Source organism: Rhamphochromis longiceps, linkage group LG22, assembly GCF_057381845.1.
Source record: "Rhamphochromis longiceps isolate RC_006_pf linkage group LG22, R_longiceps_female_GT1.1, whole genome shotgun sequence".
NCBI classification, from domain to species: Eukaryota; Metazoa; Chordata; class Actinopteri; order Cichliformes; family Cichlidae; genus Rhamphochromis; species Rhamphochromis longiceps.
This window is the reverse complement of record NC_140577.1, coordinates 3,919,252-3,938,842: the sequence shown is the minus strand read 5'-3', so window position 1 is coordinate 3,938,842 and position 19,591 is coordinate 3,919,252. Positions and strand designations below refer to the sequence as shown.

At 41.6% G+C, this 19,591-nt stretch overlaps 1 protein-coding gene across 1 annotated transcript in view; it reads left to right on the top strand.

The window, feature by feature from the left end:
- LOC146643154 (chloride channel protein 1-like) overlaps positions 1–19,591 on the top strand; it is a 53,504-nt gene that overhangs the window by 21,636 nt on the left and 12,277 nt on the right. The window contains exons 13-21 of the mRNA XM_085396045.1: positions 4,860–4,929; positions 5,130–5,240; positions 6,183–6,396; positions 6,764–6,897; positions 8,486–8,577; positions 9,976–10,089; positions 10,760–10,847; positions 13,890–13,972; positions 18,509–18,553. Coding sequence (XP_085252171.1) covers positions 4,860–4,929; positions 5,130–5,240; positions 6,183–6,396; positions 6,764–6,897; positions 8,486–8,577; positions 9,976–10,089; positions 10,760–10,847; positions 13,890–13,972; positions 18,509–18,553 — 951 coding nt within the window. The remainder of the gene's footprint in view (positions 1–4,859; positions 4,930–5,129; positions 5,241–6,182; positions 6,397–6,763; positions 6,898–8,485; positions 8,578–9,975; positions 10,090–10,759; positions 10,848–13,889; positions 13,973–18,508; positions 18,554–19,591) is intronic.

Here is a 19,591-nt window from a genome sequence, read left to right as displayed (position 1 = left end):
CTGTGGGACACCTCATCTAGGGGGTGCCCGGAGGCATCCTAGTCAGATCCCCGAACCACCTCAACTGGCTCCTTTGGATTTGGAGGAGCAGTGGCTCTACTCTGAGCCCATCTCAGATGGCCGAACTCCTCACCCTATCTCTAAGGGAGAGCCCAGCCACCCTTCAAAGAAACCCCATTTCCGGCACTTGTATCCACAGTCTCGTTCTTTCAGTCACTACCCACAGCTCGTGACCATAGGTAAGGGTAGGGATGCAGATCAGCTGGTGAATCGAGAGCTTCGCTTCTACACTCAGCTCTCTCTTCTCCATAATGGACCGGTACAGCGTCTGCATCGGGCAGCCGCAGCACCAATCCATCTGTCGATCGCCTGCTCCCTTCTCCCCACACTCGTGAACCACCCTTTTTCGGCTGAAAACCATGGCCTCAGATTTGGCGGTGCTGATTGTCTCAAACTGGGCTGCAAACCAGTCCAGTGTGAGCTGGAGGCTGTCACCTGATGAAGCCAACAGAACCACATCATTTGTGAAAAACAGAGATGAGATTCTGAGACCAAACAAGTGGAAGCCTTCTGCCACTTGCCTACATCTAGAAATTCTGTCCAAAACAGTTATGAACTGTGACAAAGGGCAGCCCTGGCAGAGTCCAACACCTACCGGAAACTCATCCAAATCACTGAATTCCGGTGTTCCAGTCACTTCCACGGACACGGGTGTATAAAATTAAGCACCTAGGCATCCAGACTGCATCTACAAACATGGGTTGCTTTCAAGAGCTCACTGAATTATAGAATGGTACCGTGACAGGATGCCAGCTGTGCAAGTCCAGTCATGAAATTTCCTCATTTCTAAATATTCCACAATCATCTGTTAGTGGTATTATGACAAAGTGAAAGGATTTCGAATCACAGAAACTCAGCCAGAAAGTGGTAGGCTACGTAAAACCACGCGATTAAAAACTATGCATAGAAATGTGATATCACTCGATATCACTGCACATGCATTGACTCACATATCCTGCTTTATCCTCCTTGCTGACTCAACTGAGAATCTTAATTACAACAATTTTAACTTCTTGCAACAACAGAGGTCACCCCCTGCTGGCTTTTAGAAAGAATGCAGGCGTAAAACGCTTCACATGTTATCTGAAAAATGGACATCTTTTATATACAGTCTATGGTAGCACCTGTCTCTGAAGTTTTTTACTTAAATCTCTTTACATTGCTCTGTACTTCTTTCCCTTTTCTCCACTCCACTCTGTATTGGCCTCTCTGAAACACTGAAGCAAACAGAGTGTTTCAACTCCCATTTATCTCGGGATTTGTGACACTGATGAAGGAGCGAGTGCTGGGTGACACTGTGTTTGTATGTGTGAGACTCTCTTTGTGTGAGTTTCTGATTGATTGTGTTTGACTGTCAGGATTAAAAGAGAGCAGAAGACCGAGCGCAGTCTCCTCTGTCATCAGGATAGCAGCCACCCTGTGAAAGACGTGCTAATGAGTTTTTATCTTGTTCCACAGTAATTAAGTTATCAAACGATGATGACAAATTATGTGTAGAATTGGTAATCTGGATGGTTAAAATGGTAATGTAGTGTTTCCCACCAATCCATTTGAATGAAAAAGACAAAGCTTAGCATCTGGTGCCTGGAACAGACAGACTTTCACCCCCGCACACCAAAAATCCAGGCCTTGTCTGAAGGTATTCATTATCACTGATGAGCTCTCAGCACCCGAGTAGAAAGCATATTATTAGGAAAGCTATTTTGGAGTTACTTTCTGATGAATACAGAAATTATTTGGACGCGAACTGTGCAAATGACATTTGAAGGGTGAGTTTAGCTTTAGTTCACCCTGCAGAGGACCGTGATCTTTTCACGCACACGTCGAGTTGGCAGCCACCCAGTGCAGCTACGTCACTATCTACTGCAGCTTCACTGGAGCAGCTGTTGATTAAGTGCCTTGCTCAAGGACACCCAAAGGTGATTGGGTCCCCTTCCTCACAGCATACATGTATACACGCTTTCAAGATTGGCCACTTCTGTAACACAGCAAGCGAATGCCAAATTGGATATTTGAGACAACAAGAGCTAAAAAGGTGCAAAGATGTTCTCCTGTTGCTATGCACCCAACATGTTGGTAGCAGTCTAATTAGTATTAGATGGATGTGCTGCACTGACAAAGGAGATGTATTGAAAATGAAAACAAAAACAAAAAAAAGACCTCATGTGTTTTCTTTTGAACTTGAAGGTTTAGAATTAAATTGTGTGTTTTGTCTGATTGTCTTGTTCAGCTTTTCAAACTCTGAATAGTGCTTCTCATGCTAATAGCTAACGTAATCAAACTTGGTTAGCAAGCTGCATTTATATACTGTACACATGCATCAGAAAAACACATAGCCTACCTGCTAATTAGCGCTAACAGATAAAATACGGAAACTGCCTTCACTGAAACTGAGCTACATACTTCTTAAATGGTAAATTTAAATGCACAATAAGCCATATTACACTCAACAAAAATATAAACGCAACACCTTTGTTACTGCTCCCATTCCCCATGGGATGGACGTAGAGACCTAAAATTCATTCCAGATACACAATATAACCATCCCTCCCAAACAGTGGTCACAAATCAGTCCAAATGTGTGGTAGTGGGCACATCTGCCATATTGAGATAATCCATCCCACCTCACAGGTGTGCCACATCAGGATGCTGATCTGACATCATGAGTAGTGCACAGGTGTACCTCAGACTGCCCACAACAAAAGGCCACCCTGGAATGTGCAGTTTTTTGCGCTATTGGGGGTCTGGGGACCCAGAACCGGTCAGTATCTGGTGTGACCACCATTTGCCTCATGCAGTGCAACACATCGTCGCATGGAGTCCATCAGATTGTCAATTGTGGCCTGTGGAATGTTGGTCCACTCCACTTCAATGGCTGTGCGAGGTTGTTGGATATTCGTGGGAACTGGTACACGCTGTCGTATACGCCGGTCAAGCACATCCCGAACATGCTCAATGGGTGACATGTCCGGTGAGTATGCTGGCCATGCAAGAACTGGGACATTCTCAGCTGCCATCTGCCCTGAACAATGTGAACCATGATTCATCCGTGAAGCGCACACCTCTCCAACGTGCCAGACGCCATCGAATGTGAGCATTTGCCCACACAAGTCTGTTACGGCGACGAGCTGGAGTCAGGTCAAGACCCCGATGAGGACGACGGGCATGCAGTTGAGCGTCCCTGAGACGGTTTCTGACAGTTCGTGCAGAAATTGTTTGGTTGTGCAAACCAATTGTTCCAGCAGCTGTCTGGGTGGCTGGTCTCAGACGATCTTGGAGGTGAACCTGCTGGATGTGGAGGTCCTGGGCTGGTGTGGTTACACGAGGTCTGCGGTTGTGAGGCCGGTTGGATGTGCTGCCATATTCTCTGAAACGCCTGTGGAGACGGCTTATGGTTGAGAAGTGAACATTCAATGCACGGGCGACAGATCTGGTTGACATTCCTGCTGTCAGCATGCCAATTGCACGCTCCCTCATTGCTTGTGGCATCTGTGGCATTTTGCTGTGAGACAAAACTGCACATTCCAGGGTGGCCTTTTGTTGTGGGCAGTCTGAGGTACACCTGTGCACTACTCATGATGTCAGATCAGCATCCTGATGTGGCACACCTGTGAGGTGGGATGGATTATCTCAATATAGCAGATGTGCCCACTACCACACATTTGGACTGATTTGTGACCACTGTTTGGGAGGGATGGTTATATTGTGTATCTGGAATGAATTTTAGGTCTCTACGTCCATCCCATGGGGAATGGGAGCAGTAACAAAGGTGTTGCGTTTATATTTTTGTTGAGTGTATTATACCAACAGCACAAACATGATCCAAAACTACAGTTCATTGACTTTAATGAGTACAGGTGAGGCTAATCACAATGTCACACATTCGTACCCTGATGGATGCATTGGGAGAAACTTGGGGTTAAGCGTCCAAACATACTTCATGGGTATGACATGCAGACTAGAGGAGCCGGGGATCAAATCCCTGACCTTCAAATAGGTAAACGATCTATTCTAACTCCTGAGCCACAACTGCCACAGGTCACAACTGTGGCTGTAAACATATTTATTTCTCTGTAAAGTTTGTAATTTTAGGTATTTTAACATGAAAGTGTAGATTCTAGATCAACGCGATCCTGAGCATCGAGTGGCTGGGTGGAGGAATTTTAGTTTTTGGCACTTTGCATTGGTGTCATTTGGGTTAAAGCACATTATTAAGTTGTGTTAATACAACCTGCCCAGAATTCAGGCCACATGTTCTCAAAAGAATGTCACCGAATGTCTTCTGTAACCAGCTTTTAGAAAAGAATGATTTTAGCACATGCACATAATGTGCAGTATTTCACACGCAATTATTCCTACAAAGGAAAACAAAACTAATGAACCAAAGAAAGTTAAAAATAGACGCACACATGCATCATATGTGCTAAAAATTAAATAGCTATTCATTCCCAGTGTTGTTTTCTGCTCCAAATCAAACTTCAGCCCAATACCACAGTTCGGATTCATATCACTAAGTTATTATGTCCTTGGAGGCTTTATTGTCCAAATGTCAGGCACACACTCATTTCATGAATCCAGTATAGTGTTGTAGGCAGATATGTGAGTTTCCAGTGTGAAAGCAGAGTGCCCTAACATGACTTAAACGTGGTTCACAAGCCAGTATTTCTCCACAGGTGGAGGTGGAGACACCGATAAGAGGCTGAACTGTAAGAAAGTTAAGTCTCATCTGGTTTCTATTGGTTGCAATCGTCAGCTCTGAGTTTTTGGCTAAAAAGGGTTTCATGTTGTCTCTCCTGCAGTTCTGGATGTCTGCTGTGGCCACCACCATGCCCATCCCATCCGGAGCTTTCATGCCGGTCTTCATCCTAGGTGAGTGTTTTGAAGCTTTGCGTTGGTTTAAGTCTTCATCCTCTTTGGTTGTCACTATAAATACTGACTCTGTAAACAGTACAGTTCAGAAACCTTTATCTAAACTTTAATGATTCACACACTTCGTCAGTGACGTGATGATAATTAATGTATTTTATTTTTAAACTATATTTACTTTTAGCCCCACTTTCGTCCTATAGGAGCTGCATTTGGCAGGCTGGTAGGGGAGATCATGGCCACTCTGTTTCCTCATGGGATCGTGTTTGATGGCATCCTTTACCGCATCATCCCTGGAGGGTACGCAGTCATCGGTTAGTTTCTTGTTTCTCCTCATAGCTTTTCTCCACATGTTTACTCTTTAATCACAGCTATGATCCACCTTAGCAACTAGCCTATTTTTTAGCTTCACATATAAGTCTTACTGTCAAACTGTCCTCATCTTTTTCCCCCTTAACTGTCAGCTTCCTGTGCCCTCAGCTTGTCGGGCGTGTTCCACCCTCTTCCTCTTTCTGTACTGTCACTTCCCTCGTCTTCTTTCTCCTTCAGCTTCTCCTTCTGTCAGCCTCTCTCGTCCTCCAGTCGTCACTCATTGTCAACTTGTCCTCCCCACCTAATCCGCTACCCCACCCCCATTCTTGTCATCTTCTCCCTCCATCCATCCCAACTCCTCTTCCTCCTTTCCATCAGAGCATGTGGTCGCTGTGCTCTGACAGTTAAATGTCACCCTGGGTTTGCTCTGCTGTCCTCACCTCAACAGCTGACCCAGAAATGTGGCCTTTTCTTCAATCCTCGCTCCCATTGGCCTACAAAAGCCCGTCCTTAATTTCTCTCCTCCTTTTCTACCTTTTTTAACCTCTTCTTCTCTTTTATCCTTCTCTCGGTAGCCTCCCAGTATCTCCTTACATTGCTTCTCATTAATCTACTCTTGTGCAGCATGGTTTCCTGTTCCTTCCACTGATTTTCCTTTTCTCCCTCATTCTCTTTGCTCTTTTTTTTAAACATTATCACCCTCATTCTTGATTTTCTTTTTTCTCTTAATTTTATTTTATTTTGAGTCTGTTCCTATCTGCTCCCATCCTATTCTGCTCTGCTTTTCCAGTCTTCCTTGTCTTCTACTTTCCATCAGTATACTTTTACCCTTCCTCCTTCCTGTTACTCTGTGATCCATCTCTTCCTACTGTATCTTGTACTGTCTTTCCTTTGGCACGTCTCCCTTCCCCCACCCTCATCATCCCATCCCGTTTCTCTGGCAGGAGCAGCAGCGTTGACTGGGGCTGTGACTCACACAGTGTCCACGGCGGTTATCTGCTTCGAGCTGACAGGTCAGATCTCCCACATCCTGCCCATGATGGTGGCAGTAATCCTGGCCAACATGGTGGCCCAGGGCCTGCAGCCCTCCCTCTACGACTCCATCATCCAAGTCAAGAAGCTCCCGTACCTGCCGGAGCTTGGCTTCGGACACATGAGGTCTGTTTTCTTTTTACAAGCCAGTTGTGGGAACGATGTCAACAAATTTAATATGATGCCCTCCATAACTCCAGCTGGCAGGGAAATAAATGGTGTAATTGTTGGTGGATAAAAAAACATTAAGAATTACATTTCTGCATAATTAATAAATGTTTGCAAGAAAATAAAAGAAAGTGACAAAAAGAGGTTTCCAGTTTACCCCTTCAGATGAGGAAACCGTACAATTATAAAGGACCCTCAGCATGCAGAGATGCCATGCAGCTGAAACATGTAATTTGTGCCTCTTGGTAACGATGAAGGGTAATTTTCTTGTACAGTGCTTTCTAAAATTGTGTAGCAGTTCCATCTTTGTGTATCTGTTTCACAGCCAATACAACATCTTTGTAGAGGACATCATGGTGAGGACGGTGAAGTTTATGTCGTCTCAGTCCACATACCGAGAAGTCAAACTCCTGCTGGACTCCACTTCACTCAAATCGATCCCCCTGGTCGACTCAAAAGGTAAACAGACCGATGAAGCGCCTTCCTTGCTATTTCGACTGGGGATTATAGAGATCAGGGTTCGGCAACCTTTAACACCCAAAGAGCCATTTGGACCCAGTTTCCACAGAAAGGAAAACACTGGGAGCTGGAAATACTTTTTGACATCTAAAATGAAGATAACACTGTATATATTGTTTGTTTGTTTTTACCTTTATGCTTTCTATAAACAACTATAGTGTGTTGCGTATGAAATCCACAAAGTGCTACAGAGAAAATTAAATTTTATTTATGTAATGGACACAAACATTTTAAACTCTTAAAAAATTATAACAAAAAAAAGAAACATGCCGAGTTGAAGGTCTCTTTTAAATGAATATAAAGCTAAACTTAAATTATCCATTTACCAAATAAAAAATGTTGTGAGCTGTCATCCTTATGTCGCCTTTGGGCTTTCGGAGACTGTAGCCGAACCTTGACCTGAATTTAAAAAATAAACTGGAAAAAATGCTACTAAACAATGAAAAATAAATATTTGCATAAATATTTATTTTACCTGGTTAATGTGTGTAGCGGAGCGTGGTCTGCGGTGCCGCTGCAAGGAGGCGGATGCACCTGAGCGGCATCCGAAATCATGCCTCGTGCTCTCTCTGCTGTTGTGTTGTTGTTGTTGGTACGTGTCAGGCTGTGAGCTGGAAAGCTAAAGCCAGCTGCATGTGTGCAGCAACTGTGTGTGAAAAGTGGTCAATAAAGAGATGCTGAAACGCGTGTTCATGCAAACATCGTCGGGTCTGCCGTAGTATGTTTACAATGGGACTTCTGCTCCTGAACCTCTGCGCACAGCGTCTGCAAATCGGGGCTGTACGAGTCACTTTCAGCTTTACGCAGGACTGTCGTTGGTGAGGCGTGAGCTGTGTTTGTTTTTAACATAGTTCATGGTGGAGAACAGCTGCTCACATACGTATGTGGATCAACAATCCACAAATCAGGCATGCTGGTAGGCTTCTCACTCTTGTCAGAAGTAAATGCAAATGAATCTGCCCCGGCATCAACAAATGTTCTGTTTTCTTCAGATATTTTTCTTTTCTTACATTTCTCCATACTTGGCCTACCTGGGGTTGAAAGTCTCAATAAATGCACGACGTTTTGGAGGGTGTACCAGCTTCCGTGAGTGTGACGCTTATTTTGAGCAACAAAAAATAATAAAATATAATTTTATTTTAATATTTCAAGATAAATCAATAATTTTCCAGTCTCGAACTGCAAGTTGAAAAAAAGAACTAACACAAGTAAAACACACTTCTGTTAAATAGTTATAATTTATTTTCCCAAGCCACGCGGAGCCGCAGTTTAATGTTGGGCCACGGGTTGCCGACCCCTGATGTAGATAAAATAGAACTGGATTGGATGAGTGGATGAGCCAACAAAGTGTCTCACAGAAATTTGTTTGGTAATTGAAAGAACACAAAGAGTTGCTGCTATCACATTAAATACAACAGTATCAAATATAGGTATTTAAATAAGAGTACTTTGCATTTTTAATGGATTTTATAGGAATCATAAGGCATCGTGATATTAATAAAATTAACATTTGTTTCTCTGCTTCCAGATTCTATGATCTTATTGGGCAGCATTGACAGGGTGGAGCTTCTGGCTCTCTGTGATTGGTGGTTGTCACCAGAAAGAAGGCTCCTGATGCAGGTGAGGACAGTCACAGGGCAACCACCAACTTAACAACCACCAAAATTTGTATCTGGGACATAAATTGTTCACCTTACACCTAAATCCAGAATGAAGAATTTCAAACAAGCCGTGCAGATCTGGTAAAACTGCCCACAGGGTGGGTTTTTGCTACTTTCCATAGTTTTAAAGAGAAACACAAGTAAAGTTTTCTCAGTTTTACTTCAAGCTGAATAACAATGATGCATTTAAATGATGCAGAACATGTAAATGATTGTTATAAATACCTTGTGGAGCGCTGCTGTGTACAAGCACGATTTCATGTATAAACACAGGAGCTAACATCCTGTGGATTTACTGGGTTTTTTTTGAAGCACTTTGCTCCCTAAAGCAGATGTATAATTTATAACTAGTGTACAAACATGGTTGTTAATGCAATAATTCCATTAACGTTTTACCGAAATTACATAATGTTGAGTTTACAGCATGACATTGTCAGTGAATTAGCTGCTCGAGCGCCTCTCGAGTTCAGCTGAAGCTCTGTGTATTCATGCAGAGGCAGAGCCTGAAGCCAGACATTAAAATAACAAGTGTTTACAATTGTTATTGATTTGGGGCACTGAAAAGTCAGCTGGTACTGAGCAGAGTGAAATCTAAAACTGGAAAACATTATGGAAATTATGAAACATTCTAGTAATCGCTGTGTTTTTTTATGTGATGGTGTTAAAAATCTCTCTGCTCGTTTTTCTTGATATAAAAATGAACATTTTTGGAGAAGATTTTTCCCATGAAATCACCAATAGTACCAATCTGTGGTCTACCAATCTAAGCCAAGTGATTCCCACTGAAGAACTTTATAATGATGTTTGATATTATCACACTATTATTAATGTATTATTATTACACTATTCAGCATTATTAAGTGTTTCATTCATGCAGACATGTTTATCCTCTGTTACTGTCACACTATGTAAAGCTATCACTGCAGTGCTACCACATCACTGCTATTAACAATCATAATTATAAACATAAGATACCTTAATAATGCTTACTAGTGTGACATTAGTATGTAGTCCTAAAATTATTTCTGATGTTGATAAATATCTTAAAACAGAAATTAAATATACTCAGTCAGATGCTGGAAAGGAAAAAACATGGAGACTGAACCTTGACTGTGTAAAAGATATTGATTTTGTAGTGAGTGGAAGACCTTCTGTACAGTAATGATTCACCTTAAAAGCCCACAAGGAGAACTCCGTGTCTTGGATTTGCTAACCCATTCAAACGGGTGAGGTAACAGGACTTAAAATAAAGAGCAGGTGCTAAAACAACATCGACGTTAAGCAGTTAGATTAGATTTAGTCTGGCGCAGGTACAGCACCGCTCTGTTTTAATGTGTTTGTCTGGATGTGAGTTCAGGGTCGCTGCCTACAGGAGCAGAACCAGTCTCAGAAGCACAGCTGGGAGTCCTTCGCCTTCGTAGATGAGGAAGAGGAGGAGGAGGAGGAGGAGGAAGAGGAGGAGGGAGAGAAGGTGGGCGTTTCATTTAATATATTCATAGGGATTATTCCTTTATTGTGTATGGGTTTTCTCTCTGTAGCTGCTTTCCTCAGTTTTAATTTGTTTAACGTTTAAGTGAAAGATTGACCCCAGTCATAGATTTATGCCAATTGTATTCAGCGTAAATATATGCAATGCAAATTCCTCTGTGTTACAGTTTTCCTTCCAAATTTAACTGAAGCTATCAGCAGAATGTGAAAAAGCAACGACTTTGACTTAATGTCCCAAACATCTGTGCACTGTGCTGAAGGAATATCAACTGAATGTGAATTTAGTTCCATAAGATGGTGCAGAGAGTAAATGTAACTTTTATTTTAATCAGGCAAGTGATTAAAAACTCGATTATGTTCAATGGCTTTTGGGAAGATGCACGACCTTTTGAGCTCATTTGTTTAGGTCTAAAAGAATATAAGGAGTTAAAAGACCAACATCCGAAAATATTTCAGAGCATCCAGAGGTAAAACGCTGCCCCCTGGTGGTGAGGAATGAAGTTATTATTAATTAGATTTTGCACTTACAAAAAGTACCTTTAAAATATTGCTGCTTGTCCCTTGCATTAAATCCTAGTTTAACCTTTACCACTTGGTCTGCAGGTTCTTTATTAATGCTAATTTCCTTAATAACACGTGGCCGTCGTCTGCAGGGTAGTCCAGTCCAGGAGGAGAGGAACGGTCCCCTGCCTCCTCAGAAGCCCCAGGAGCCTTCCTCAAACCACACTGCTCCTGCTCCTGGTGAGTTGAGAGGATTACATATTTATGAGAAAACATAAATATTTAATATTGGCAGAGGTGTAGTAGTCATACATTATCTCTAAACATGACTGTGTATAAATTTCTCACCCTTACAGCTGCTTCAGAGGAGGAATATATTACCGTACGCCGAATATTAAAAAAGGATGAACATTTTCTTCACCTTTTTTGTCTGTTATTATTGTAATAATGTTATTCTTATTTGTAATGGTGGTCTGGGTAAAGCAAAGCAGCACACGTCCAAACATTTTAACACATCGTGTATTCGGAGGGTGATTCTTTCGCTGTTGCCCAAGTTTCTGTTCAAGTTCAGCATAGGGTTAAAGGTCAATTTTATCTAGACAGAAATCAGATTGCAGAAGACAATTACAATTCCTGATCTCTCTTCCTTAGCTCGGTTACACCCGTGGAGTTGTGCGGCATGGAGGCGAGGCTGGGGAATGAAAGCCTTATGGCTCCTGTCACAGTAATATTGATTCTTTCAGACAAGTTTTGCTCACTAGGATGATGTAATGGGATTTATTCTTCGCTATGTCTCCCCTTCTTCTCCTTGAAAAAAAAAATCTCCTCTGATATGACTAAGCATTTAGTCACATCCCAGATGGTGTATGAGGCTCACCAGGTTCTCATATCTGCTGAGCAGATTACTGCCTAGAGGACACAAACACGTCTTATTGGTGCTCGTGAAGTATGAAAAGGGGGACCCATCAGAATTAATCAAATCATAAGGAACAATGTGATGTTACACAACGTGTAAACAGCAGTGGCAGCATTAATGCTAATCCAAACACACAGGGGTCAGGAGGAACGGCCCTCTGAGCCGTTTTTAGCAATAAAGCAGTTTAAACAAGTTAAAGACATCACGCAGGGACTGAGCTTCTTACTCTTATAACACTCACAAAGATGGTCACACTTTGAATTGTTCATGTCATATTTATTTGGGAGGCTGAATTAGGACTGAAGCTGGTCTTTGCACTGATCATAGACAGTACAAAAGCTGCAATTTTGGGAAATCCGAAGTAAGAACTTCAGTTTAACACACAGTTCAAAATGGTAGCTCCATTTCTGCATCTCACAGGCACATTCGAATAAAAGTTTAATTATCCCACTTGGGAGGATTTATTCAGGAGTCTTCAGAAAACAAAGAGGTGAACGCACAGCAACAAACACCGTCGAGCTAAATGTGAAATGAAATGAAAAACATCTATAATAATAATAATAGATGACTGGAGAAATTGTTATAAATAATATTTACTTCAAATTGAAATTGAAAAGGCGGTGCAGGTTTTAGTCGTGGAACTGCTGACAGAGTGAGTCGTTTAACACAACTGTTAATACATGAAGCCAAAATACGTGTTGCTTTTAGATTTGTTGGTTTAAAAAAAGAGTTTACATCATTTGTTAAACAGATTTCAGCTTTTAATGGTGCTTTTTGAGCCTTTTATCTGTCTTTAAACTGGAGCTGTTATGCTCAGCTTCCCTTTTTTATTTTTAAACTATAATAAAGGTGTTTTGTATGTTTTACAGTTTAAAATAATAATTTTCTGCTGGGATGTTTGCATCCCCTCAGTTCCCCCACTTCATGCAGCAGACAGGTGGGATATATTAGAGATATCCCTGTTGGACATAAAACAGATCCATATTTTTTCTTCTGGTTATCCAGTTTAGTGTCACAGCGGGTTTTTTCCTGTCCCACCTGTCCAGGGTGAGAAGTGGGATACAGCTGTCACAGAGAGACAGACAATTATTCACACCTACGGTTAATTTACAATCTAATAACCACCTAGCCCCACTTATGTCTTTGGACTGTGGGAGGAAGCTGGAGTACCCCGAGAGGACACATGTAGAGTAATGGACGTCGTTAAGGATGCCATCAAACAGGGTGGCTTTGATCTCTCCTCCAGTCTGCCACACAGTCTCTCACTGACATGATCGAGTCAAAAGTAGGAAAAACAGTGTTTAACACAGTCTGAAGCTTTCAGGTCAAATGGATTACTTACAAATAATGACCTCATTGTTTGAACTGACCATGTTTAATATAAGCATCCATAATTTTAACTGTGTGTATGTATATATGGCAAACAATTACAAAAAAAGCATAAAAAGTCCACTTAATTTTAGTTGGCTGAGAGAAGAGAAGCGGTAAAGAAGATGAATTCAAGATAGGGAAAATGCAATGCATATATATTCTAAAGCATTTTGCAGATGACTCACGTGAGAAGAAATGCACAGGCTTGAAGTTGTCCTTTAGGAGTTGACTGCACTTCAGCACAACAGTATAATCTTTGCAAAGAATCTGTTTGCTTAGTGAACAGAAGTCTGTGCATTATTCCTGTTGTTTCCAGTAATTTGATACATAAAAATATACTTTATGCATTAAAACGCAACTTAAAATGTGTTTTTTGCAGCTTGCAAAACCCTGAATGCAAATTTGTTAAGTTCACGAGAAAGGCTTGTTTACAGAAAGATAGCTGTGTTTGATCATTAAATAACTCAAGGCAAGCCTAGCTTTACCTGTAACATATTTATTTTCTCCATCACATGTTGGTGAGACTCCCGATGGTGACAAACCAGAAGACTCCCCACTAAACTCAATCATGCCCTGCAGCAATAAATATGTTCTTCTAGCTTTTTAAAGGTTAAAGTTAAACCTGTCTACTCTTTTTGTTAGGTTACCAAATTGACTTCAACATGTTCATTGCTGCCCTCAACAGATGTCAAATGTTTGGAATTAATAACTTTGCAACCCAAACAGCAGTGAGCGAAGGTTTGGCAGCTTGTTCACTCCAAGTATCCAGATGGTGTCTGTGCCTATTGTGGCACAGCAAACTGCTCAGTAGCCCATCAAACATAACAAGAGACAGACAATGTCCCAGTGAAATGGTTTCCAGGCAACAACGAGGTTTTTTTTCCCTGCAGTCTCTAAAAGTCTCCATTTACTCTTGAGTTATTTTCTCCAAAGCTGCATTTGTATAATTTATTGACCTTTTACCCACTGAGTCTCCTTCTCCACTCCTCCCTCAGAAAAAGGTTCTCTGCAGTCTGTGAGGAAAACACTCAGGAATATCTTCACCTCTAAGAGCAGGCAGACAGAGGGCCAGTCTCAGGTGTGTCTGCACGTCTCATTGCATGTCTAGTGCGTGTGCTCTCATGCATCATCTGCATTAAATATGCTTCACATCTCCACTCTGTATGTCACATCTTTGTAGGGTGGGATGGTTTTCTACAATAATTAATTCGTGCATTGCTCTCGGTCTCATGTTTTGTCCTTTCTGCTTAAAAGACATGATAGATACAATCAAACAAAGGAGAAAAGATTAAATTCTGTTTAAATATGCAGTAATTAAACCCCTCTTTCACGCAGGGCTATTAGACAAGGCATGACACCTTAATTCAATGCAGTATCATCTCTGTTGTCACATGGAAACCACTTAAGAGAAATGTGAGTGGCTATTTTTCTTTTTACTGCAAAGGCAAGAACAGTCATGTGAACCTCTGAGAGCAGGCAGACACGTTCAGGTGTGTCTGCACTTCTTATTGCACACTTCAGCAGTTTGTAAAACCAGCTTTACCAGTAATAACTTTTTCTGCATGACTTTATCAGCCTCTCACATTGCTGTGGAGGAGTTTTTGCCCATTATTCTTTAGAACATGGTGCCAGTTCAATGAGGCCATGCACAGCTCTCTCCACTGCATGTCAGTTAGGTTGTGGTCTGGACTTTGACTGGGCTGTTGCAGCACCTCAATTCTTTCCTTTTTTGTAGATTTGCCGGTCAGTGTCGGCTCATTGTCCTGTTGCATGACCCAATTTCCTGGCAACCTTTCCAAACAGGCCATGCTTGTTCAGGCTTTTGTGCTGTCATGCACTGTAACATTCAACATGCTAACTGAGGCCTGTAGAGTCTGGGGTGTTTGCTCAGATGTCGGCTCCTGGGAGGATTGCGGCTTTGTGTTAAAGCACACCTGAATGCCCCTAGACGTGCAAACAGTCAAAACTTATTTATATTAGATGATGATTTGTGTTGGAGTCACAACTCAACAATAGTAATATATTATATATTACTCATTAATTTTTTTTTAAAGTAATGCAGTATGTTACTTAATTAGACACCAGAAAAAGTGACCCACTACATTCCGTAACATGACATGAATCGCATTTTCACAAAGTTACCAGTTAACGATATAAACCTGAGGCTACAGTTCCACACACTGACAAAAATCCCTTTTTTAAAATAGATTTTTCAAATGCAAAGTTGAAAACCATCCAAAGGGACTTAAAGCTACTGCCGCAGTGATTCTACTGTACAAACATGCACAGTAAAAACAATGGAGGCTACAATGCTGCAAGCATGGCTGCTCATCACTGCCTTTGTTACCTACTGAAGTTGATGTGATCATTGTTTAGTACAATAATGCATTATGTAACTGCATTACTGATTACAGTAACATGTTACTTTTGAGCACATTACACCCAACAGTGCTGATGTTTAATAAATCTAGTTCATCAGATTAGCTGCACCTCACTGTTACTTACCCTCTTAATTCCTATGGAAGCAGTTAGGGTGTCTTTATTTTTCACTGAACTATATATGTAGACATGAGGGGAGAATCTCCTTTCTCTGCTGTCTTTCCCCGAACCCTGAAATCTCTTGTATTATATGGCGTCCCATCCCTGATCCTGGTTCTGCCAGAGGTCTTTTACAGACTTCTGCTGACTTCTTTTTTGCCTGATGTAGGGTATTGCCTGCTTGTCACATAAATAAAGCCAAAATGAATTAAATCCCAGCATCTTTGTATGTTTCTACATGTCTGTGTATTTAATGCCTTTGTAAGCCTCTGCGCTCTTTCCTCCAGCCAGCTAATTATTAAGCTGTGTCAGGAGTGTAATTTTCCCATGTGTCGCGAACCATTCAACGCTTTCTCTAAAAGAAAAATTCCTGAAACCACATCTTCCAGGCGAATGGAAGATCCAGTCTGCTTTCTATTCAGGCAGATGCATGCTTATCTGATTGACAGAAGCACATGAATTCACGTCTCATCCACAGGAAAACTCACTGAAGTCGAGCATCTTTCTCTCGCTCGCTCTCATGGAAATGCAGATGCTGGTGGCAGAGTCATTATATTCAGCTTGGTGGTGATCTTGGCTCGCAAGGAAGGCAGTACATGCAAGAATGAAAACCACACTGGAAATAAGCATATGCTTGTGAACTGGCAAGATTAGAATTTGATTTGTGTTGTGCCCACTGCTGTGGCTGGTGAATTACCAGTCTGACTCTCTATTATGTTTTTGGATTCAATCCTGTTCCTCGGTGGGGATTGTTTTTACATCAGCCACACTTCTACAACCATGAATATCAAATAGGCACACAGTGGGATGCTGCTACCAGCAATCAAGCCAAGCTGAGGCTGGATTCTCTCTGTGACCCAGGTATTGTTTATTTGACCAACTGCCGAGTGCAGGTAACCAAACAATGACCTTTAGGACAACATCTGGCAGGTGTAATAATATTAGCATGCTGCTAATCCTTGAATAAAACAATAGTTATACTTTCAGTGATAAACTATAGACTGTATCTAAAAGACGGATCTAGCCACAGTGCGGCGATTAGCATTCTGAAGCCTCAGCTTTAGCTTCAGGGCTGTTGCCATCTTTGTTTCATGGTTGGAGAGGGTTGCTAGGTAACCAGTGAACACCATTAAGCTCGGAAGGCACTTGTGTATGATTTTCCTCACTTTTCTCCGTGCTGTCTCCTGTATGTAGAAGAGAAGTTTAGCTCCAGCCGCCTTGAATTTGTATCAGTGAGCAGGCCTCGCATTTCTGATTGGGAGACGTGCTTATTTATTGTAATGCAAAGAATTGCATAGATTTTATATGTAATTACATAGCACAAAAACATCACTTGGTGTTTTGTGTCTATGCACCATAAGACAACCAAAGCTGTGATTCTTCTGATATCGCTGACAAACCACAGCTGGAGGTTTTTGGTGCAACTTTGCTTTGATGTAGACAGACAAAATATGAGGTTAGCTTAGCGAAAAGTGGGCAAAATCATAGTTCAACTTACTCCATCTTAGTCCATCTCTTCGTTCTGGCTGTTAGGGTTAAAAAAAAAACTTGTCTTCAAAATTGGTGATAAAGCACCAACTCCACAAACAAGGTGGGGAGTTGTTGTTTAGTGCAGGTCAAACCCAGCAGCTGATGCAGCTCCAGCCCTTCAGTCAAAGCAGTCCTGCTGCTAATAAGTCAGTGACATTTAAACAAAATTCATCTGTCATACAGTTGTAGTGAAGTGAGAATTAAAAACGGACACCAAATGACTTCCCAGAGCTCGTGACGATGGTGAGGGCAGGACGGTAGACTGAATGCTAAATCGAGAGCTCCACTTTTATGCTCTTGTCAATCTCACGCTCCACTCTCCCCACACTCGTGAACAAGACCCCGAAGTAGTAACTCGTTCCTGACCTGGAGTGGGCACTCCACCCTCTTCCAGCTAAGGACCATGGCCTCAGATTTGTCTTTCCTATTGCTTTACACTGAGCTGCAAACCACTCCAGGGTGACCTCCATGCAATTTTGCGTAGGCGTGTCAACCAAGATAGCTCTACAACATCCAAAGCCTTCAGGAACGCAGGGAAACTCTTATCTACCCCAGGGGCCCTGGGGACCTCGCCCCCAGTGATAGGCGAGTTGTTCCCCTATCCCCCAGACCCCGTTTCCTCTACACAAGATGTGTCAGTGGGATTAAGGATCCTCAAAGTGTTCCTTCTACCACTTGACTATATCTTCAGTTGAGGTCCCAGTAACACTGTATGCAGTTTGAGTAGAGCACCACTCCCCCCCCCCCCCCCCCCCCCCCCCGAGACATCTGATGTTTACCAGAATAACTTTGAGGCTAATCAAAAGGTTTTTTTTCCCCATGGTTTCACCCCACTGCTACCACATCCAAATTATTGTGTCAGCCACTGCCAGAGCTGCTCTCCACTTGTCCTGCCAGTACCTTTCTGCTCCCTCTGAAATCACACAAGGCAACGGAGCGCATTTAGAGTCCTCCTTCAGTACAAAATCCATCCACAGACATGCAAACGCACGTTGAAGCACCCAAAACTGGATGTTTTGATTGTTCCTGTTGCAGAGTGTGTCTCCAGGATCACATTTTGCCACAATAACACACCCACAGAATCATATTGTTTCCACAAGGTGAAAGCAATATTAGCTCTGCGATCGCAGCTAGTAATAAATTCAGTTTCACAAAACAGGTCGCAGCAGGTGTTGGCCTGAATTTCACCTGCTGCATTCATTTAACTCACAAAGCTGCTGATGTGCTGTGGGAGTGAAACACGAACACAGGAAACTGGATGACAGAAGCCTGAAAACAAAGAGACAGACAGAAATCTAATGTGAGACTGTATAGAGTTCAATACATTCATTTTAAGAGTTATGAGTAGTTTGAAATGTGTGTTTGCCTAATATTCATGGTATGAAACAGATTTTCTTTCAGTTGCTGGTAGTTTCCTCCCCTAATGTAAGATTCAGATGAGCTTCTAGAGTTAGAAGTATCACCACGACCTGTTTCAGAGGACAGGGTGTTTTTATAAAATCACTCCAAATCATTTCTCTTCTTTTCCCTGTTTTTTCGTCTCCAGGAGCCTTGTCCTCCTCCGCTGTCAGACACAATGACACCAGAAGAGGTACAGTAATGAAGGATTTGCATAATTTTACAGAATAGTCTGCTGAATAATTTTAAGCATGCTATTTGAATGCTTACTCATAGAGCAAGTGCTGAGTCACAAGACATTATCCCACAAAGTGGGAGCAATAATCTTTGACAGCAGGTTTTTGTATTTGCAAGTGATGCAAGAACCACGCAGGCTTCCTGGGGTCATTAAAAGCTCAAATATTAAAAAGTGTTTAAAAAGTCTTATTTGTACTACAGTACAGTAGCAATTGGCCAATAAGATTAATCTTAAAATCAGGGGTTTTTTTTAGGTTGTTGTTGTTGTTTTACTGTTACTTTATCTGTGTTTCTGTCTTCGGTACAGGTTAACACAATGGGGTCTAACTCCTCCATGAATAAAAAATAAAAAAATAAAAATCACTTTTTGGTATTAAAAAATGTAAAACGCAAAACTATTTCAGAGGAAAACTTTTGATTGTTGTCTCTCCATAGCATTCAGGTCCACAAAAAAGTCTCAAAGTCTCCAAAACACACACAAACTGCTCCACTTTCCTCCTCCTGCCACTCGAGCACCTTAAATGCTCATTAAGCTTCAGTGTTTGCTGGCAGGGAGCCTGCAGGGACAAACAAGTATATTATGTTTTGCACATTGATTTGATTTTATAAAGCCCAGTAGGCTTACAAGACTCCAGTAACAGCAAAACAGAGCCAGATAGTAACACAGATAAAGAATCCAACCTGTCTAAAAGCAGCTTTAAAGATGATAAAACAGCCTTTCTTTCTGTCTGTGCACCAAAACATTTCTGAATTCATTAAACATAAAGTATATATAAACTCATCAGAATAACGGGAATTATGGAGATCAAAGAGTACAACCGAACATGTTTGATTCCTTTTTATATTTACAGGTTAATTACCTTAATGTTTATGTTTTGTGATGTATATTAAGAGCTCTATAACCCACTGGAGACTTCCTCCAAAGAAAAGTCCATTTAAATTTAACAGGAGGCTCCACAGTCTGATTATTTCACCATCTTGCTTTATTGATGAC